At 44.1% G+C, this 24,165-nt stretch overlaps 1 protein-coding gene across 1 annotated transcript in view; it reads left to right on the top strand.

Annotated features, from left to right (window-relative positions):
• The first annotated feature begins 350 nt into the window (after window positions 1-350).
• Window positions 351-24,165, top strand: part of LOC124798772 — a 50,755-nt gene continuing 26,940 nt past the window's right edge. Inside the window, exon 1 of the mRNA XM_047262302.1 lies at window positions 351-535. Within this exon, the coding sequence (XP_047118258.1) occupies window positions 367-535 (169 nt within the window). The 5' untranslated portion in view covers window positions 351-366. The remainder of the gene's footprint in view (window positions 536-24,165) is intronic.

Below are 24,165 nucleotides of genomic sequence, written 5' to 3'. Positions count from 1 at the left end.
AAATCTCCCTCTCCCCAATTCAGTGCTAAAGATGGGCGGGCCTGGCGATTTTTGTGTCGGAATAGTAAAACAACATTTCTTGTCATCGCCTCCAACGCTATTAGTGGAACTCTCTGTCGTCGTAAAAGCATATGGCAGATGTACGTATAAAAGGAACGAAAAACTTTGTGTGCCAGTGTGTGTTGGGAGCAGGCCACCGTCACAGCAAACCCGGAATATGGCTGTGATGCGGACGAGAGACGTCATCCTTCCTGTGGTTTAATCATCCCGCGGAAAGACTTCCGCTACGTTTGTCGCTATATTTAGCCTGTGCTGCCTGCGATCTGCACTTCGAGTGTTTCCATCACAGTCTCAACAGCTGTAACAATGCATCCAGGGGACGTAGCTGCAAGGTTGCTGCTTTTTCTGGCAGCAAATGGGACCGCGGTCCTCGATTGTTTCTGCAACCACGTTAACGGCGGATACCAAAGCAACGGCCTGAACGGACTCAACTTCGGTGAAATAACGATATGGCTGAACTACTGCCACTATCCGAGTGAGTACCTCTCGTACAGTATGGATTCACACGACTCTTATCCAGCATACAATTAAGAACTACTGACTGGCAGCTTGGCTTGAACGCGCTATTACGAAATAGCATAAAGCCTTCTCAGCATGAGGATGGAGGGCTATATTATGTGGAAACTGCGCTTCACTTTCTACTATTTAGGTCAACGGATTTTGTCCCGCCTTTTGTGAGTGAGGACATATCATGTAGTACGATTTGGACAGGATGTAAATGAGCTCAAACCGTTTTCCATATTTGTGAGAACAGGTGGAAGTCACACATTTGCCAAATGGCGTAGATAGTTTTTACGTTACCCAGAATGTTCTTGGGGGGATCTTTATGTACCTTGTCATAATCGTTCCTTTATGTATTTTCTGTAATTACACGTTTTACATAATTATGGAGATTCAGATATTACAATATATGGCAATACAGAGTGAATGTAGTGATGAGCAAAGGCTGTAACTATGTAATACGTCAGTAAGAATTACAGCGTGTTTGAAAGAAATGTATAAATTCCGATCGTCGCGCAATTGCACTGCGCCGCTGCATGTGCTGTGATACGTAAGCGGGAAGTTCCGTGTCTTAAGAGAAAATGGCGAAGGGTATTCTGCCTGTTAGGACTTAACAGTCGGCGATCTGTCGATACAGTGCAGAGAAGATATATTTTTAATTATATCTATGTTTTGCACCTGTGACTTTATTCAGTGCACAGGAAGTATGAATATAAACACCTTCAGTCAGAATTTTTTCGTTTTTGCTAAATTAGACTATGCATTTCCGACTCTCTGGGTCCATCGTAAGCTGTAGTGGCGGACTAAGGCCGTCGGAGGCCCGCGGTGGAGCAACTAAAGTAGGCCACCGGTCAGCTTAGAAATGAATCTACTTGTAGTGCTCATTTTCTAAAACGTGAGTGATGTAGATGTAATGGCTGATGAAAAATTAAATATTTGTAATGTGTGTACTCGTGTGTGTATGTGTTTGTTTCTTTTGAAGTTTACGGGTGCTCAACGCATAGGGCATCAACGTCCTTACACACATTAAAAGAAGAATAAAATTACGAAAATTGTTGATGTATGTACTGGATCTCTCGTAACTGTAGTACGCATATGTAAAAGTATAATTAAACAACTCAAAATACGAATAAGCAGTTATCACAGCAATCATCAGGCAGAGTGCAAAGAAATGATGAAGAGTATAATAAGAAAATTATCTCTTATTTTATAGCCTGGAAACAAAACTCGTACAGTAAGAATATCACTTAATTTCGTAACTTAAGTACTAGATAGCAGTTAAAAAAAGACTTAGTTAACTCCGTGTTTAGGCTTTGAAGACCACTCTTCATTCGACCGACCGCCATGTCTTCCTCAGTGATTCATCATTGGATTCGGACCTTGCTCCGGTTAGCTCCTCAATTCGCAGCACTAGGTTGTCTGCGCCCTGGTGTAGTTCTGTCAAAGAAAAAGACCCAGCACTACCGGTAATCCAGTCCGGGTCGCTGTATGGGGGGAGGGGGGTTTGTTGCATTAACAGCTTGGCAGTGGGAGCGGTCGAAATTTGGGTTATTATTGACATCACTGTAGGACCTGGTTTAATGAAATTCTCAGTAACGTCGTTGAAATCTGTTTCTTTCAGTATTGATAACATGGACAGATTCTCTAGTCGTTTTTGATTCGCTGTAGAGCTAAGATAATTTTTTATTAGTTTCAGTTCAGAAAACATTTTCTCGCATCTTGTGACTGAGACACAAATGGTCATGAAGTATTGGATTATAACTGACGTACAGGCTAACGACTCACTGAAGTCCAATTTATTTATCAACTGAAGGATTCCTTTGGCTGCCAACGTAGCAACAACGTCCACACTCAATCTGTTGCACATTATAGCTAAGCTACATTTTTATTCCTTGCAGAATCTGCTCACTATCAAACTCATTGTGAATTTGTTCCAGAGTTTCCAGTGCTACAGCAAGAGTGTCATCGGAAACTTCAAGCATTGATTTTGTTTCAACAACTTGGATTGGTGTGTTATTTTACGACTGTGTATCGCTGTGACAACTCGTCTATAAATGGGTCTTCCTGCTTTCTTTTGGTTAGATGTTACATTATCCATTGGTTGACTATGCCATCAATCCCACAAAGCGTCAACTTATCTAGAAGAATACTGTGATTTGCACAGTCAAACGCCTTTGATAGGCGACAGAAAATACTAGCTGGCGCTATTTTACTATTTCTTGCTTATAATATCTGGTGAGTTAATGTGTAAAACACATCTCAATAGAGTAACCTTCTGAAAACCAAACTCTGATTTGATAAGAATACTATTGTTGATAAGGTGAGATAATATTTTAGCATACATTGTCTTCTCAAAAATTTTGGAAAATAATGTCAGCAGTGAAATGGGTCGGTAGTGATTGACATCTCTAAATCATCTTTCTTAAAGAGGGATTTAATAATGGCGTATTTCAATCCCTCTGGAAAAATGTCTTTAGTCAGTGGTACACTACATATTTTAGATAAGACTGGGCTTATTGTATGGGAACAGATTTTTAGTACTCTATTGGAAACACCAACCTAACCAGATGAGCTTTTATTTTCTTAATTTTTATTTTTATTTTCTTAATTACAGTAGGGGAAGTTGGTGATACATGCATGTGATTGAATTTTATGAAAGTTAAATTTCAATATAATGATGTGATTTTGCTCTTGAACTGTTTGTCCCTGTGCTCTCTACTATATTTAAGAAATGATGCTTAAATGCATTTTTTACCTGTGACTCATCATTTATAGCACTCCCATTCAGTTCAACAGCGAAGTTGTCTTCTTTTATGGCTGTCTGTCCTGTCTCTCGTTTCACTACATTCCATATAGCCTCAAGCCTGTCGTCGGAAATACTGAGTTCTGAAATTATTTGCATGTTCTTCGTTTTTTTAATATGTTTCTTAGAAATTTTGAGTAGTTTTTGTAGTGTGTGACTACTGCAGGATCCCTATTAGTTTTTGCCACAAGATACCTTTTTCTTTTCCTTTCACAAGTTATTTTCTTAGTTTAAGCATCACCGAAGAAAACATTATCAATTAGGGTCCTACTGTCTTTATACAGCCGTTGCTGGAAAGTTAACTATTGATACCAAATTGTAGAATACAAATTAGGGTTTCACATCATTTTCTTATCAGATTTCTTTAGAAAATCTACTTTGAAGTCGCCACAGACTGTTAACTGCTTGCTGCTGTTTGACAGCGCAGTAAGGAATCCAGATTCCACATAAATGGTTCAGAATTTTCCAGTGGGGATCTATGAACAGTAACAATTAAAAGTGAACTATTTTTCATAATTAACTCACGAGGAAACGCTTCTATGTGCTGATCACTACCAAATCTACTTGTCTACGTCTTTTTGAACTTGTGGGAATAGGAGATGTTGGATACATTAAAACACACACATTAGTTCTGCGTACGTAAGCTGCAATAGTGTAATCTTCTATACGTAACTTACCCAACCCTGTGGTTATGTGGTTCTCAGACGGAACAGGATGTCGGTTGGAAAATTTAGAGACTCTGAAAAGATAGACAAGAAGCTCTTCTACCTCGTTACTCAGTCCTCTAATATTTTGGTGAAATGTGCTAACTTTACTTTTCTGTGCATTATTTACCATCTTTTGGGGCTCTTCTGTTTTTTTCTTTACAGCTTTCAAAACAGGGTGCCTGAATCCTGATTCCAACTTAAAAAACGTGTTCCTCTGACCCCACTAACCACAGGGATCTTCCTGTGTGAGATGGTGGCCCCGTATCTATTATCTGCAGGAAACTCAGCAACCTATCTTTCCCTCTCCAGTTCAGTTGTACGACATGTCTAGTATATTCCCATCTCCCAACTGTAGCAAACTCATATGAGATTTCTCTCCAGTCAGCAGCAGCCTGCTCAAGTCAGTGTTCCCACAGCCCACATCATTGTTTATCCAGGGCTGGTCATGATGCTGCAGGATCTCCACAAAACCCACATTTGTTTGTGTAGTTGCTATTCCTATTTCGTCCAGGTTACCTGTAATGCTGTAATTACTGTTCGTAGTTAGGATGTTCCCTGCTCCACCAAACATAATAACCTTATCCTCTTTGCAAGAACCTTTGCACAAAGTTTCAGCGTCTGCTGTCACCTGGCTAACGATGTCACTTGAGTTAACAATAATTGTGACCAGGTACCCTGTCCACAATTCGTCCTGTACCAATTGGCATACACCCCTCAGACACCTACTATCTATCAGCAGGACTCTTTGCTTCCTGCTCTCTTTCGGTACTGTCCTACATAGAGTTTCTTGCTAGAAGTCTGCTGTACCCTAGTGTGACATACAGCTGGATGAGGCTCTTTTCCTCCTACTTCATGTAACAAGTCAAGTTTATTCAATACTGTTAGCTCAAATGTAGATGAAGCTGAAGAGCTGTTCTCCTTTCTCCCATTGCTTGTTACCTTTACCCAGTTCCCAAGATCTTTTTACCCCGTCAACCTATCTAGTTCGAATTCTGCGTGATCTAATTCTGCCTGAAGGGCACAAATCTTTGCCTCTTGCCCAGCGATTCTCTTGTCTTTTTCGCAAAGCCTGCACTTCCAAGGGACATCATCATTGTGTTCTCCATTCAGTTCCCCACCACAGTCACCTCAGTGACATTCCAATCCACAGTCTATACATACCATTCCCTCTTTGACTATCTTACTGTAACATCCATATTGCAATACAGATTACACGCTTATAACTAGAATTAAATCACTTAACACACTTTACGCTATACGAATATTCGTTAATTATGAGCAGCAAAAATTTGACCTACAGGTTAGCAGTTCAGGTGTATGATGTAACACAGGTTAGCGGTTCAGGTGTATGATGTAACGCAAAAAGTTATTTATTTCCGCTTACAACAAGAAGTTAACACTCACTCAACTGCAGCATCCTTTAAAATATCTTAATCACAACAGAAAGTAACTTTATTGTACGCCAACAAACTGCACGTAAACAAGCGACTAGTGCAAAAGATTATAAATCCAACGAATTAAGATTTGCGCTATTTTCCAAATACATGAACTTAACAGTGAAAGGACATGCTCAAATTAAATTGTTGGAAAGAAAAACAGAACAACTGGGTGGGTTTTTTAAGTTACACTCCTGGAAATTGAAATAAGAACACCGTGAATTCATTGTCCCAGGAAGGGGAAACTTTATTGACACATTCCTGGGGTCAGATACATCACATGATCACACTGACAGAACCACAGGCACATAGATACAGGCAACAGAGCATGCACAATGTCGGCACTAGTACAGTGTATATCCACCTTTCGCAGCAATGCAGGCTGCTATTTTCCCATGGAGACGATCGTAGAGATGCTGGATGTAGTCCTGTGGAACGGCTTGCCATGCCATTTCCACCTGGCGCCTCAGTTGGATCAGCGTTCGTGCTGGACGTGCAGACCGCGTGAGACGACGCTTCATACAGTCCCAAACATGCTCAATGGGGGACAGATCCGGAGATCTTGCTGGCCAGGGTAGTTGACTTACACCTTCTAGAGCACGTTGGGTGGCACGGGATACATGCGGACGTGCGTTGTCCTGTTGGAACAGCAAGTTCCCTTGCCGGTCTAGGAATGGTAGAACGATGGGTTCGATGACGGTTTGGATGTACTGTGCACTATTCAGTGACCCTCGACGATCACCAGTGGTGTACGGCCAGTGTAGGAGATCGCTCCCCACACCATGATGCCGGGTGTTGGCCCTGTGTGCCTCGGTCGTATGCAGTCCTGATTGTGGCGCTCACCTGCACGGCGCCTAACACGCATACGACCATCATTGGCACCAAGGCAGAAGCGACTCTCATCGCTGACGACGACACGTCTCCATTCGTCCCTCCATTCACGCCTGTCGCGACACCACTGGAGGCGGGCTGCACGATGTTGGGGCGTGAGCGGAAGACGGCCTAACGGTGTGCGGGACCGTAGCCCAGCTTCATGGAGACGGTTGCGAATGGTCCTCGCCGATACCCCAGGAGCAACAGTGTCCCTAATTTGCTGGGAAGTGGCGGTGCGGTCCCCTACGGCACTGCGTAGGATCCTACGGTCTTGGCGTGCATCCGTGCGTCGCTGCGGTCTGGTCCCAGGTCGACGGACACGTGCACCTTCCGCCGACCACTGGCGACAACATCGATGTACTGTGGAGACCTCACGCCCCACGTGTTGAGCAATTCGGCGGTACGTCCACCCGGCCTCCCGCATGCCCACTATACGCCCTCGCTCAAAGACCGTTAACTGCACATACGGTTCACGTCCACACTGTCGCGGCATGCTACCGGTGTTAAAGACTGCGATGGAGCTCCGTATGCCACGGCAAACTGGCTGACACTGACGGCGGCGGTGCACAAATGCTGCGCAGCTAGCGCCATTCGACGGCCAACACCGCGGTTCCTGGTGTGTCCTCTGTGCCGTGCGTGTGATCATTGCTTGTACAGCCCTCCCGCAGTGTCCGGAGCAAGTATGGTGGGTCTGACACACCGGTGTCAATGTGTTCTTTTTTCCATTTCCAGGAGTGTATTTGTTCCAAAACGTAAACAAATATACTTTTACAACCCAACCTTAAGATCTGTTCTGGACTAATTCGTAATGGAAAGTGATACAAATTACTCATTAAAAACGTGTATCAGACCGTTTTTAAATCTTACTATTAAAGGTACTAAACTAACTGTTATTACGATCTAAGTAACTTACGAGAACGCAAAAACTCGGACGTCTCGCCTGGCGAAGGACTGCCAGGACATTTGGAGTGGGAGGGAACACTAGTAGAAACCCTGAGCTCAGTTACTGACTCCCTCAGGCAAATCTCAGCAAAATTACACAATGACAGCGATGCCATTGACGATTTCATTTAGTGTCACAGCTATGCTATGAAGACAGAATATATGACGCCGGAATGCAGCCTGCAAGTTTCACCAGATAACAAAATACAGATCAGTGACAGGGAATTTCAAAGAACGCATGGTCTGCTTAGCCTTATTTTCCTAAGACCCTCAAAAATCATAAATTATTCACCGAAAGATCTGGAAATGTATGGTGTAATATTACATTTGCAGATGTACATAAAAAGCTGCTGGGTGACTAAAAAACCTCACTGCTACTTTGTTGTGCATCTAATATAGGTTTTGTAATGGATTTGTATTTCGTGCTGCTTTGATTTCGACGTTCAGCATAAAAGAGTGAACAACCGATTCCCCCTGTGCATACATTATGATGATCCCAGTGAGCGAAAAGACCAGGTACAACTGCTTATGGCATCAGCTGCCGCTGGTAATACATCTCATTTGAATGAAGTCGTTTCAATAATTTTCCTAGCTTAGAGAGTGAGATATCATCGAATAAGTGTGGAGACGGTAGTTCGATAACTACATAAACCAACATTCAAAACCTACCCTCATAGACAAGTTATAAATAAAGGTTTGCATGACTTATGGGGTAGAGGATCTTATAGATATGACGGAATATTCATGTGTGAATGGTCATTGACACGTACTGTAAATTCGCCTGTGCATTACTGGTAAAAATAAAAATGGGGGAGATGTTGCAGAAGTATTTGAGCGATAGCTGCAGATAGGAATGAATCGCTGCTTTAAACAGATCACAGTGGACAGTTTAAAATGGATATTTCAAAACTGTGATGAAGCGGTATGGAATACTCCACTATCCAACATTCATCCATCTAAACGTAAGTACCGTTGAACTCCTGAACTGAACACTGAAAGCTCAAATGTGAATGCCTTTAACCGTCTTGGTCCCTACAAACGGACAGATATCCTACAACAAATAATCGTACAGTATAATTGAACCGAACATCACACAATAAAAATGAGACCAGTCGATGTTTGTATACCATATGTAGGAGTCATTATCACAAGCATATTAAGATGATGGATGAATGAAAACAGAAACTGAACATCGGTGATTTAGTATGTATTTCAAAACGAAAGACAGCATTTGAGAAGGAATACCTACTAAACAATCAAGTTCGATATTTACAGTTTCCAAAATACAGAGAACAAATCCCAGAACCTACATCTTAAAATACAGCAGTGGTACTGAAACTGCAGGATGATTTTACATAGAGAAAATGCAGAAAAGCTCAAAACCACATGTCCTTCTCATAGAGAGGATCATATGATGTAGAAATGAAGCAGTAGTTAAATGACTTTGTTTTGCTCCAACACAAAACAGTTGGAGTGAAGCCAACTATTTTCTATATAATGGGGTGCACAGACTACAGCCACACAGAAGCATAACATGCACGATAGGTGACTCATTAGAGATGGTGGTGGTGGTGGTGGTGATGGTGGTGGTATTCTCAACAAACTACTGGTCGAATTACACATTGCCAGAGATAACTACTATGAAACTACAACATAGCCTTAAAAACGGTTGGCATGCGATAATTAAAGGATTAATCTTCTCGATGACGTGTGTAAGGAACACGACACTGCATGTGCAGCAAATGAAGATCTCCCAGGACGTCACACTGCAGATCGAATTTTAGCTGATAAAGCTGAGGTAGTATATGCGAGAAGAGATATTGGTACAGGTTAGCGCATTGTAGCATTTGCAGTTCATAAAACCATTGTGGTAATATTAAGTTAGGTTTGGGGGTGAATTTCAACCAAGTTATGAATGTCACACATCGTGCATTAAAGAAGAAAAAGACAATAACGATGAAGAAGAAGAAAACGGAACAGAGGTGTGTAAAAAAATTTATCTTGGCAGCTATGTGTGCAGCAAAAAAGACTTTGAAGCATAAAAGAGGGAGAAGACTGATAAAAGCATCGGGGGTTCTACCTGTACTCAAGACCTCAGGTAGAATTATTCCCTTCTTCATTCCTGCCCTCGTAGGCCTCCCAGCGGTGGGTTCACGGGCTGATGGTGCTGCCGCTATTGACAGGACAGTCAAGAACGCACAGAACTCCGAGGTACAACTAAAGGAAACGAGAAGGCCTAACTGCATGATGGTAGCATCAGCCATCGGAAAAGGACTGTACTTAAAACCATACAAGAATTTGCTAGATCTCTTCATAAAAAAAGGCCCTTAGCGATCCTATTAGATAGGACGCTTACATATATTGATCAGCTTAGGTTTGTTAGAAATACATTCAACATTACAAGATTCTGCGGTGTAATTATGCAAGATACATTACCGAAGACAATGTGGAAATCCTGAGAATGATGAATTGTGAATTTATATGTTGCTGGAGGACCTGGAACTCACTAGGTAGCTTATGTTAAAAAAAATTCTTCTTCTTACAGCCTCTGTAGCACCACGGGTAGCCCCTTCGTGGACTGCATCTTCCTCTTCTCCCAGAACCTCTTCATTCTTTCTCTTCCTCTCTCCCGCTCTTCTTCCGAGATCTTCAATGTCCTTTTCTCCTGTCGGCCCCACTGGTGACACTCTAATTTTTTCCTGTATTATTCTCTGTCGTTGATCTCCGGCATATTGCTCGGTGTATATTTCTTCCTCCAATTTTCCTTTCCTTCGACCTTGATCCCCACTTCCAAACAGTCCTTCCGAAGTTCAACAACCCACTTGGTTCCTGTCTTTCCCCTTGTCCTCCCTGTTGTTACCCACACTCTCTTCGTCATTCTATCTATACTTATCCTAACTACATGTCCAGAAAACCTTGCCCTTTTGAATCTGATTTCCCCGGATATTGTTCTCATGTTCCAGTACAAGTCTTCCCTAGGTCTTCGCATCCACCTCTCTCCTCCTCTTTTGGGATCTAGTATTTTTCTCTCTTCTTTCTCTAGTTATTCTGCTCCATTTCTTCCTAGTGTCATCGTTTCCGCAGCATATAATACTGCATTCCTCACCGTTGCCTTGTAGTGACTTATCTTTGCCTCTGTGGATATATTCTTTTTATTGTATATCTCTCTCGTCATACAGAAGGCTGACCTCATCTTCTTTATCCTCTCTGTTATTCCCTCCTTGCTCCTGTTCCTTCCTGTTATAAATTCTCCCAGGTATTTAAATTTGTCCACCATTTGAGCAGTGCGTTCCGGTGTTTCCCAGTCTGCAGTGGTATTTAATGTCTTTGTCTTGTTATAGGTGATCCTCAGTCCCACCTTTCTGGCTACCTTACTTAAGTTGTCGAGTTGTGTCTTTGCGTCTTCTTCCGTCTCACTTACTACTGCTATGTCGTCTGCAAAGGCTAGGCAGTCCACTTGAGCCCTGTTGTGCTTTTTGTCACCCACATGGGTCTTTGGTATTCCCATTTCCTCGTTTATTGCTCTCCACTGCGTGATCACTTCGTCCAGTGCTATATTGAACAACAATGGTGACAATCCATCTCCATGTTTAACACCAGTCTTGATCTCAAATTACAAATAACGACTACTATTTCGACTATTTAGGTGACCTACAGTATTTGGAAGAATTACGATACTTCACCAGCAGAAGAATGTGTTCTACAATTTTCAACGCTATCAAGAATTCAATAGCTATCTATGTGGTCATCTATGCATCGTGTTGCTCCTGAAGTTGACGACAAAGGATACATAAGGAGATGCAGCAAGCATCCATTCACCAGTCGAGATCCAAGTGCAGTGTCACATACTCTGACTTTAAACGAGCGATCGCCTGTACTGCGTGTGAATTACTTCCCACCAGTTGATTTAAGCGTAAAAGATTGGATTATTGCGCTGACTGGGCTGCAGACATAAAACAGTGTCCAAAATATCGCAGAATCTAACAATCAAACAATAAACTGAATCTGGAAATTAACAGAAAAATGGTGTGGAAATGGAACCTGGTGCAAAAGACGGAACTTCGGCTGCTGCTGGTTGTCGTAGAAACCTTCGTATTAGCCCCTAACTTTCTCATTACAGTCACTTCACGACACCTATATGAGAGGCTGTAATATGTTTTCCCACAGTTCTTTGAAGAAACTGTGTAGAGCTCACGTCGCAACTCTTCTTTCGTCACAGTATCGCTTAGTTGTCGTATTCTCACGAATCTTCCATTCTTCGACGTAAAGCACTTGAATCCATCTGATATCGACGAGTAAGAGATGTCCCCCGCCAATTTGCTGACCCTTCCAATTCTCTCGAAGTCCAATCACGCTTCAACAGCTCCGATCCATTAGTTATAAGACCGTGTATTTTTCTACCCATCACTGGCTAGGTAGAGAGGTACCACTACGAGAAAATTAGCACACTAACATACAGGAGGAAATTGATAGCCATGCATAGTATACATGGACTGACAAAGAAATTCAGAGGCATAACACCCACAATTCATCGACATCGAATGACTGACTGTAAGTACAACCTAATCTCGTCTACGTATTCCTATGCTAACCAAGCTGGAAATAGAATAGTTTAATGGTACCGGCGTCTTTGTTGACAACACAGTGTCTCTCTTCTCGTTATTTTTCTGTCACACATAACTGAATAAAACTACGAATTATAAAAGCTTCGCTAACGTTACCAGGTAGAGAACTCAATAAGATTTTACCGCGTCTGTCTTTTCCTATATATGGGGAAACAAGTAACGTCTGCGTGTTGAAATCAACCATATGTGGTGATTCCATTAAATACACATGTACTGGTCCACAGGAACAGCGACCACTGATCGAAGTCGCTTCCATGGACCAGTGTATAGTTTTGTTGCCTGTACTAGAGGAAGATTATATAGCATCTGAAATGTACAAAATCCTATGACCAATACAATGGCTTTTGAGATTTTAAGCTTGACATAGTACAAGAAAACTTGTAAAAAATTAATCTGGTATACAACTTGCAGTATGTATTTAAAATGGGCGAAAACGGTTTTATCATTGTTTATACCGGTGGATCCCAGCAAGAGTATGTCCACAATGTCCACAGTTGTTCTGCTGTTTTTCCTGACAGGGTTTTCAAAGTGCATCGTCTGAAACAATTTACAATGTGAAGTTATATGACATTCTGATGGCACTGGAGAGGATTCACAGATGTAACGGTAGGAGGTGGTGGTGGTGGTTAGTGTTTAACGTCCCGTCGACAACGAGGTCATTAGAGACGGAGCGCAAGCTCGGGTTAGGGAAGGATTGGGAAGGAAATCGGCCGTGCCCTTTCAAAGGAACCATCCCGGCATTTGCCTGAAAAGATTTAGGGAAATCACGGAAAACCTAAATCAGGATGGCTGGAGACGGGATTGAACTGTCGTCCTCCCGAATGCGAGTCCAGTGTGCTAACCACTGCGCCACCTCGCTCGGTAACGGTAGGACGTTTCTTGTCTGTTCCAACTCGCTTACTGCACTACAAGCATTTCATCAAATGCATCCATTAGGCCAGCTGATTCAGTTCATCCATGATTCCTTACAGCAGCTCCAACACCGTGGGAAGGAGGTAATCTTTTGGTGGGTACCTGGCCACATAGGGACACAAGGAAACGACATGGCCGACGAAACCTCCAAGGAAGCATATCGGGGTGGTGCTGTCTGTCAATGTCTCATCGCACTGCACGCCATCATCTCGTTTTCTGACAGAAGCATCATGAAACAGTGGGAGAATGAATGATTTCAGATGACAGGAAACAAACTGCGATCGCTCATATCGACTACACAGGCACGGCGGACTTCATGTCAGCCACACTGCTGGAAGGAGGTTCTGCTTACCAGGCTGTGCATCGGACATAGCCCGTTAACACATGACTACCTCCTCTGGTGGGAGGCTCTACCACTCTCTGAAATTTGTGGTGTGCCACTTTCAGTTCAGCATATTTTGGTAATGTGTGTTCTGTCTAATGATATTAGGGCAGCCCTCAATCTCAATTGAGATCTGCCCACCATTCTCGCCGATACTGATTCCAGTGTTACAAGAGTGGTGAAATTTTGTGAACTGTCGGGCCTCATCCGTAGATTGGTGGGGAATGGAGGCAGACTTTAATACACTATGATCTGCTCCAGATGTCGGACAGCCTTCATCCCCACCCAGGAGATTGGCACACTGACTTTTCGCCAGAGCGCTGATCATCATGATATTGACCACTCCTCACTTCAAATCAACATCATCAACATCCGCATCCAGTGCCGTGAATAGTACAATTAGATATTTTATATTCCCTAGTGGCAGACAGATTTTTCCATACACTGACTTCAAAGCAATATGAGATTGAGAAGCTTATGTCCACGAATAGCATCGTTTTAGAAATCATGAGATACTCAGCTTGCCCTTTTCTCACATGATATACTGTGAGCTATGGATGAAGGACAACAGGCAGATTCCTCATTTCTAGATTTCCAGAAAGCATTTGACACGTTGCCCTATTGCAGGCTGTTAATGAAGGTACGAGTATGTGGTATAAGTTCGCAGACATGAGAGTGGTCGGAAGACTTCTTAAATAACAGAATCCAGTATGTTGTCCTTGACGGCAAGTGTTCGTCAGAGACAAGGGTGTCATCAGGAGTGCCCCAGGGACCTGTGATAGGACTGCTGTTGTTCCCTATACACATAAATGGTTTGGTATACAGCGTGGGCACAATCCGCAGTTGTTTGCTGATGATGCTGTGGTAGTATGGTAAGGAGTCGAAGTTGTGTGACTGTAGGAAGGTACAAGATGACTTACACAAAATTTCTAGTTGGTGTCATAAATGGAAGCTCGCTCTAAATGTGGAAAAATGTAAGCGAGTGCGGATGAGTAGGAAGAACTAACCTTCAGTGTTCGGTTACAGTACTACTAGTTTCTTGATTGGCACAGTCAATACGTTAAAATATGTGGATGTAAGGTTACTGAACGACATGAAATGGAACCAGCATGTGAGAACTGTAGTACGGAAGGTAAATGGTCAGCTTCAGTTTATTGGGAGAATTTTAGGAAAGAGTGGTTCAGTTGTAAAACAGGGCGCATGTAGGACACTATTGCGACCTACTCTTGAGTACTGCTCCAATGTTTGTGATCCGTACCAGGTCAGATTGAAGGAGGACATTGAAGTAATTCAGGGGCGGGCTGCTGTATTTGTTATCGGTAGGTTTGAACAACAAGTAGGTGTTAGGAGATGCTTCCAGAACTCAAATGGAAATCCCTGGACGGAGGACTAGCCCCTTCATTATCACAAGCTGAAACTTGGCGTCATGGGGATATGTACTTGGTGTGATGTACATATGGCAGATTTTCAACAAGTATCTGGAGTGGTGCCTTGGTAAAACTTAGTGAGTATAGGAGGTGGAGCATAATTCTTGGCGTCATTCATTTGGAGAATGCAATGTATTTTTCTAGACTCTTATGTGGGAACCTGTATTAATAATTCTTCATACCGAATTCAGCCAACTGCTCAAGACAAAAGTGAGCATCAAATCCGCTCAAATTGTGAAAAAAGACGTGTTTGTGACAGAGTAATTTATATTTAAAGTTGCATGCACTGTGAGTGGCACCACAGAACATTCTCATTAGGCAGCAGTAGTCCTTGCGAGGAGTTTACGCTGTTATTTTTAACAGCACAAATATACGACAGTCATCTACACCATCGGACTAATCATTACGCTCCTTCGACTTAGTCATGAGAGTGCTGCTGCTGTAAAGCTTATCGACCTCCCAAGAAAGTTTTTCGGCCTCAGCGAGCAGCCAAATCACAGAATTGTCCCTAACAAATGATTTGTGGTGGTTAAGACCTGGTGCACTACAGCATATGGTAAGCGTTTTTATGTGAAGGTGCTGTTTAAGCCTTTAGTGTCGCCTTCGCAGCAAGTCACAGGAGTGAGGAGGCACTTAATTCAGCATACACTGCCAAAGGACATCGCTCCTGATGATGGGTCCTCTTAAACATTAGAAATTTATTTTCATCACTTAGTTCAGCATAGGTTACAAAGGGACATCGCTCCTGATGGCGGATATTCTTAAACGTTAAGAACTTATTTTGCTCAGTGTGCATTTCAAAACAATCCAGTTTCTTGGTAGAACAATCTACAAGATACTATGCTAATGACTCGCTTGTGGAAAACACATTCAAACACTAAGGCAATAATACATTCTACCATTACGATTATTCAGTTAGGAGGAAAGTAGGCAGTACATGTCTTTGATCCATGTGTAGTGATGCCTATTACCCTCAGAGAACAGCAGCAGTCTACACTAACCTGTAAAATCGCAGAAATGAAGTGTCCATGGACTTTATGTCTATCCCGTTTGTTCTGCTCGTCTGACTGCATTTTTCTTTCTACTGGCCATAACCATAAACATGAGCCAATTTTCTGAGTCTCAAATTTAGGTATGTCGTGGATCTTAACAGGGAACTCAACAACATCGAAGTCATAAAATCTACAAATATCATTATCTCTTCCGTATTGAGATGTACGCTGTGGATTTGTCTTATAATTTCTCTTGCAAGCCAGGATTGACCTTGAAAAACAAAACCTATCATTCTAATTTTTGACATTAATATGTGCATGCTTGATTGCTATATCCTTCGGAAGTTTGATGTAGATGGACCCTACATTTATGGGACCAAAGACATGTGAGTGTATACCGAGGTATAGTACTCATCTGTGTGTTTTACCTGACCCTCTAATTTCCATTTCGGGAAACTTGGCCTGTAGAGCACTCGAGGTGAATTCATGAAACGACTTAGTGGCTGAGGTGCTCTGCTCTACCATGCCATTTTCACCTCAAATACATACAATGTTTCTCTCTTCAACACCAGAGTCATGTTTCAGGGGGTGGGTGGGTGGGGGGGGGGGGGGTGTGTCAGCTCACAATATAGAACTGCACCTCAGTTCCGTTTCCTGCACAGAGAGGCGTGCTTTCAGAAAGCTAATTGGACCTCTTCATTCTCCAGTTGGGTTTTCTATGTGAGTAAACGAGATACTTTCCTCAAATGCATCTTCAATCACTTTGACTCAGTAACGTAATGCCACAATTAAATTACAGTGTGCGCCACTAATAGGAGGTATTTGGCATGGTGCATCATCCTTGTGAGGTCACTGGCAGTTAGTTGGAGCCTCCCCACGTGATGCATCAGGCCAGAAGGAGCATCCAGGTTGCAGAGATGGCTGCCATTATGGGGGGATGAGATGTGTCGGTGACTCCCAGCCCTGATTCAGTTGGCAGTGGCGTCTTAATGACTGGATGGGTGGAAGCCTGTCGGCCATTTGCAGCCCACAGCTGGCAGAGTGATGACACAGGTGTGGCAGTGGAGATGGAGGTGGTGGAGGTAATGGGGGGGGGGGAGGCAGTTATGCTGGCTGCCTGTGCAGCAACGAGACCCATCCTGATATGGGCGGAGCATGCCTGACAGAACTGCGTTTTGATGATGTCTTCACCAGTCCAAGCACCAGGGCCATTGCAAAGTGTCGTGGTGATTTGGTGGAGTGGCCCCCTAAACGCATTCAGCTCGCTGACTTAGAGAAAGAAAAACGAAAAAATAAGTGCAGATTTCTAGACATTGATTAACCTAATCAGCTTCAAAGAAAGAACACGGATTTTGTGCACTGCTACAAAAAACAGCGTTGAAGAAGCTTGTCCGCTTCAGAGAAAGAACACTGATTATACACTACTGGCCATTAAAATTGCTCCACCAAGAAGAAACGCAGATGATAAACGGGTTTTCATTGGACAAATATACTAGAACTGACATGTGATTACATTTTCACGCAATTTGGGTGCATAGATCCTGAGAAATCAGTACCCAGAACAACCACCTCTGGGCGTAATAACGGCCTTGAGACGCCTGGGCATTGAGTCAGACAGAGCTTGGATGGAGTGTACAGGTACAGCTGCCCATGATGCTTCAACACGATACCACAGTTCATCAATAGTAGTGACTGGCGTATTGTGACGAGCCAGTTGCTCGGCCACCATTGACCAAACGTGTTCAGTTGGTGAGAGATCTGGAGAATGTGCTGGCCAGGGCAGCAGTCGAACATTTTCTGTATCCAGAAAGGCCCGTACAAGACCTGCAACATGCGGTCGTGCATTATCCTGCTGAAATGTGGGATTTCGCAGGGATCGAATGAAGGGTAGAGCCACAGGTCGTAACACATCTGAAATGTAGCGTCGACTGTTCAAAGTGCCGTCAATGCGAACAAGAGGTGACCGAGACGGGTAACCAATGGCACCCCATACCATCACGCCGGGTCAGACGCCAGTATGGCGATGACGAATACACGCTTCCAATGTGCGTTCACCGCGATGTTGCCAAACACGGATGCGACCATCATGATGCTGTAAACAGAACCTGGATTTATCCGAAAAAATGACGTTTTGCCATTCGTGCACCCAGGTTCGTCGTCGAGTGCACCATCGCAGGCGCTCCTGTCTGTGATGCAGCGTCAAGGGTAACCGTAGCCATGGTCTCCGAGCTGATTGTCCATGCAGCTGCAAACGTCGTCGAACTGTTCGTGCAGATGGTTGTTATCTTGCAAACGTCCCCATCTGTTGAGTCAGGGATCGAGACGTGGCTGCACGATCCGTTAGACAGCCATGCGGATAAGATGCCTGTCATCTCGACTGCTAGTGATACGAGGCGTTGGGATGCAGCACGGCATTCGGTATTACCCTTCTGAACCAACCAATTCCATATTCTGCTAACAGTCATTGGATCTCGACCAACGCGAGCAGCAATGTCGCGATACGATAAACCGCAATCGCGATTGGCTACAGTCTGACCTTTATCAAAGTCGGAAACGTGATGGTACGCATTTCTCCTCCTTACACGAGGCAACGCCGGTCAACTGCTATTTGTGTGTGAGAAATCAGTTGGAAACTTTCCTCATGTCAGCACTGCGTAGGTGTCGCCACCGGCGCCAACCTTGTGTGAATGCTCTGAAAAGCTAATCATTTGTATATGACAGCATCTTCTCGCTGTCGGTTAAATTTCGCGTCTGTAGCACGCCATCTTCGTGGTGTAGCAATTTTAATGTCTAGTAGTGTATGAGCTAATATAAAAATAAAGAATATGTTAATTATCTATATCACTCTGCCCCAAGGTCGTCAGGGATGACTTCCACCAGCTCCAGCATCTCTGACCCTACGTTGTGACGTTCACATAGTTGCAGTTCCCGCTCCATATCCTCCACCCACTATGGCATCTCCATGTCGGGGTCAGCATGGAGTCAGTGGTCCAGCTTCCCACATCACCTACAGCAACATATCACATTGTTTTAAAAAGAGATTCACACAAAAATTACAGCACTACAAAAAACTGAAACCATCATATGCACTTACATGACTGTGGTGACAGTTGAATTGACGCTGGAGGCTGCTCCAACTATTCTAGGGGTTTTGTACAATCCTACCCCCAGACTCATTGGCATGCTGTTGCCATATTTCACTCTCCTGCTGCCGATCGAGATCGGCCAGCATTTCAGGAATAAATGCAATAGCAGCAACACAAAGAGTTATTGTATATTATTAGCACATGTCAAAGCACTCAGTACTACGAAATTAGAACGTACACAGCCGCTAATATATGTGGAAATTCTTTTATCGAGAATATCTGCCTAGATGACTGCTGTGATGCTTGAACTGCTGCTGGAGAATCCTCCAAGTATTCTGGTAACTGTGCAGTACCAACCCCAGACTCATTGGCTTACTACCTTTTTGCCTTTAGTTTACAACTGAGTCCAGCCATCATCTGATGTATATATGCTGCAGCAGCAACGAAAACAATAAGAATTGTTGTGTGCTACTAACAAACATGTTCAGTACTACAAAATTTGAATTTACTGACTAAAACACATTTAAGTACATAAAAAACTTCGTAGTATGTCAATTACTCCAAGAACTCAGACTATCCTAGCCATTTACCGATAGCACTGGTACTGTTGGTATTTGCTGCTGCCGAGCACTTCCTCGTGGATCAACAAGACTGAGCATAAACCAACAAATATGACTTCAGACAAGTGCAGAATGAGGATGATGATGCAGGCATTGGGGTTTATATTTATTAATGTGCTGTCCACTACTTTCATGGGAACCAATAGGAATGCGGTATCCTGGGGAAAACTCTGGTTTGCAGGCTCATACGTGTCTGGGATGGGGTGGTCTGCAGACAGGTTATTAACAAGGGAAGAGCGTTCTTCAGCCTTTCTAGTCATTCTGGGAAATAAGCTTAATGGTTTGAACATGGGAAGACAGGATGAATATCGTAGTATTTCCTCAGTGACATTTAAGCGCTCCGCTGCTCCGAGAAGAATAGGATGCTGGGCAAGTTGAGCAATCTCTTTTAGCAGACTCATTCTACAGGAAGGTTTTCTAGGGGACACAGCTCACTAATATCCCCTACCCCTTCATCCTACATTTTTATAAGGAGGAGATGCATCGCAGCGTGAATAACTTCGGCAAGCTCCGCCGCCAAAGATGGCATTTCCTGAGTCCTCTTGCGTTTCTGAAGAGATGTTGTGCCCAGCAGGTTCTGCCGAATTTTGCTAAGGTCACGCGTCACATCGATTCTGCAGCAGCCAAGAGAATTAAGAAGCGGGTCAGCCTTGCTTTGATATGTGATAAAGTGCACTTTACCCGCCGGAACATTGAGTACAACTTTCACGAACCATTTAGACTATATTCGCAACTGGCTGATCATTATAATTTCTGGACCTGGGATTGGACTCACGGTGTTACCCTGGTGGCAGCCGATTCCGCCCTTAGTAAGGCTACCAGTGGAGGCCCCATGCAAGACAGTCATCAATCTGACTGACATGGGGCTGACTGACAATGCAGTTTCAGTTTTGGAGAAGGGTCTTACCTTTGCTACCAACCCTAAGTTCACACCAAGCATGGACGTCGTCAGCGCAGTTGAACAAATTGTGGCGCTACTACTGCTTCAAGCAAATGAAAATGTACGGTATGAAACCTGTCATGCTCCGACGAGAACTAAGCCTATAAAAATGAACATTAGCACAGAGAGGGAGGCTATTCGTGACCTCAGAGAGTGCCCTGAGATTTTTGTTTTACCTGCTAACAAAGGCAACGCTACTGTTGTTCTTTCCCACAGGGATTACGTTGAAAAGATGCAGAGCCTCCTAGATGACAAGACCCACAGGAAGGTCAACGCTGCCCCCCTCGAAGAGGTGGAGAACAAAACTAGGTCTCTTCTCAAGGGCACGGATTTATCAGAGGGGTCGCCATGAATTTTTTACCTCAAGGACCTGCACCACCACGACTTTATGGACTCCGTAAAGTTCACAAAGATTGTGTGCCGTTGCGTCCCATGGAAACATTAGGGCACCTACAAATTTGCCGCCAAAGTACCTGAAGAAAGAACTAAGCCTTTTGTGGATAAATGCGCTCATCGTATCTTTGATTCTGTGGATTTTTTGAAGTGCATCAACAACTTCAGAGTTAAAGACTCAGATTCATGGTGAGTTTTGACGTCGCTTCGTTATCCACCAGGATACTTCTACGAGAATCACCAGAGCTTATTGGTCAGAAATTTGACGAGAAGACCACCGACCATTTCAGGCATGTCCTGACCTCCACGTATTTTCTGTTTGATGGAGAATACTACGAACAAGCCGGAGGAGTCGCAATTGGCGGTTCGCTCTCACCTGTGATCGCGAATCTATATACGCTGAATTTCGAGGAGGAAGCCCTGTCGTCATCCAAATGGAAACCAATGTGTTTTTTTTACGTAATATGGAAGGCACGTTCATCATCTGGCCCCATGGAACGGACTCTTTCTTCCTTCAGTTCCTTACACATTTGAAGTCCACATATCCCAACATCAAATTCACTATGGATGATGATGATGATGATGTTTGATTTGTGGGGCACTCAACTGCGCGGTTATCAGCACCCGTACAAATTCCCAACCTTTGCTCAGTCGAATCTCGCCACGTTCATGAATGATGATGAAATGATGAGGACAACACAAACACCCAGTCATCTCGAGGCAGGTGACAATCCCTGACCCCCCCGGGAATCGAACCCGGGACCCCGTGCTAGGGAAGCGAGGACGCGAGTGTGAGACCATGGGCTGCGGACAAATTCACTATGTAGACCGAAACAGAAGGAACAATACCATTAGTAGACGTCATGGTCATGTGAAGAGCTGACTGTATCCTGGGCCACGGAAGAAAACCCACACTGACCTGTATTTGCATGCAGACAGCTGCCGCCACCCTTCACAAGGAGTGACTACTGAGAACCCTAGTACGCAGTGCGTGCACCGCTTCAGATGCAGAGGAGTCTGCCTCACTAGGCATATACTAGATCCCCTGTCAATGTGGGAAGACATATATTGGACAGACAGTGCGCACCATCGAAGGTCCTTGCCGAGATCACCAGAGGCACGTTCGACTGATGTGTCCCAACAAGTTGGTCATCGCAGAGCACTGTTTGTCCAAGAATCACGTGATGGAATTCGAACGTACCAGGATATTGGTACCAACTTCCAAATACTCGGACAGCTTCGTCTATGAGACCACAGAAATTAGCACCAGGGACGATCTCATCAACGGAGATTGCCGCTGTAATCTTAGCAGGGCTAGGGAACCGTCAATGTGTTTAATTAAGGAGACCCTCAGCAAACAAAACTATTGGCGATCAGGGTGGAGACAAAACTTTTTTTTTTTTTTTTGTCATCAGTCTACTGACTGGTTTGATGCGGCCCGCCACGAATTCCTTTCCTGTGCTAACCTCTTCATCTCAGAGTAGCACTTGCAACCTACGTCCTCAATTATTTGCTTGACGTATTCCAGTCTCTGTCTTCCTCTACAGTTTTTGCCCTCTACAGCTCCCTCTAGTGCCATGGAAGTCATTCCCTTATGTCTTAGCATCCTGTCCCTTCTCCTTACCAGTGTTTTCCACATATTCCTTTCCTCTCCGATTCTGCGTAGAACCTCCTCATTCCTTACCTTATCAGTCTACCTAATTTTCAACATTCGTCTATAGTACCACGTCTCAAATGCTTCGATTCTCTTCTGTTCCGGTTTTCCCACAGTCTATGTTTCACTTCCATACAATGCTGTACTCCAGACGTACATCCTCAGAAATTTCTTCCTCAAATTAAGGCCGGTATTTGATATTAGTAGACTTCTTTTGGCCAGAAATGCCTTTATTGCCATAGCGAGTCTGCTTTTGATGTCCTCCTTGCTCCGTCCGTCATTGGTTATTTTACTGCCTAGGTAGCAGAATTCCTTAACTTCATTGACTTCGTGACCATCAATCCTGATGTTAAGTTTCTCGCTGTTCTCATTTCTACTACTTCTCATTACCTTCGTCTTTCTCCGATTTACTCTCAAACCATACTGTGTACTCATTAGACTGTTCATTCCGTTCAGCAGATCATTTAATTCTTGTGATTCTTGAGTTTCTCCCGGCGTATTTGATAATCAAAATATTCACGGGTATGCTGCCGGTCTATAGTGTCCAACGGGCACAATATTTCGGCGATCAAACATGTCGCCATCATCAGGTGAACTGACGGACTGAGCTCCTGTGAACGTGCCGGCACGGAGATCCGTACGCTATGGCTGCTCAGAGGGAACTGGGTTCGGTCGTGGCGGCGGCCGATTTAAATACCCTCCGCCCGCGGCGCGCTCCCTCCGCCGTCCGCGCCAAGCGCCACGGTCGCGCGGTGGAACAGATTGCGACGGCGTCTGAGATAACGTCGGTGTGATGGCTCTGTCCGCCGTGGTCGTCACAACTATACGTCTGCTCGATTTACTCTTGATTAACCCGATCGCTGGTTCCCAAGCCTTGCTAAGATTATAGCCACAGTCACGGTTTATGAGGTCGTCATTGGTGCGAATTTCGATGGCCTCTCTAACAACGCTGTCCCAGTATCTCGACGTCTGTACCAGAATCCTCGTGCGGTCATATTCCATGGCGTGATTTTCCGACAAACAATGTTCAGCGACCGCCGACTTGCTCGGATACATCAGTCGAGTGTGCCTCTGGTGTTCACGGCATCGATCCTCGACGGTACGCATCGTCTGACCAATATACGACTTGCCACATTGACACGGAATCTGGTACACGCCGGCCTTCCTCAAACCGAAGTCATCTTTGGCGCTCCCCACCAGTGCACGAGTTTTATTTGGAGGACAAAACACAGTTCCGACCCGGTGTTTCTTCAGAATGCGGGCGATTTTCCCCGAGAGTGCGCCTGTGTATGGAATAAATGCAGTGCCTACCTCCTCCCTCGTGACTTCATCCATCTCAACAGGTTGTGCTGCAGTGGTTGGGCGGAGAGCACGTTGAATCTGCCACTCTGAGTACCCATTTTTTCGAAATGCAGTTCTCAGATGTTCCAATTCCTGGGGTAGACTCTCTGCGTCAGAGATAGTGCGCGCCCTATGTACTAGAGTTTTAAGTACCCCATTCCTCTGTGAAGGGTGGTGGCAGCTGTCTGCATGCAAATACAGATCAGTGTGCGTAGCCTTCCGATACACCCCATGACCTAGGGTGCCGTCAGCCCTTCTCTTGACCAAGACGTCAAGGAAAGGTAATTTACCCTCCGTTTCAGTCTCCATAGTGAATTTGATGTTGGGGTGTATGGAGTTTAGATGTGTAAGGAAGTCAAGGAGTTTATCCATACCATGTGGCCAGATGACGAACGTGTCGTCCACGTAACGGAAAAAGCAAGTAGGTTTCCATACGGATGACGACAGGGCTTCCTCCTCGAAGTTCTCCAT

The sequence above is a fragment of the Schistocerca piceifrons genome, chromosome 5, assembly GCF_021461385.2.
Source record: "Schistocerca piceifrons isolate TAMUIC-IGC-003096 chromosome 5, iqSchPice1.1, whole genome shotgun sequence".
NCBI lineage: Eukaryota > Metazoa > Arthropoda > Insecta > Orthoptera > Acrididae > Schistocerca > Schistocerca piceifrons.
This window is presented reverse-complemented; position numbering and strand designations above follow the sequence as displayed.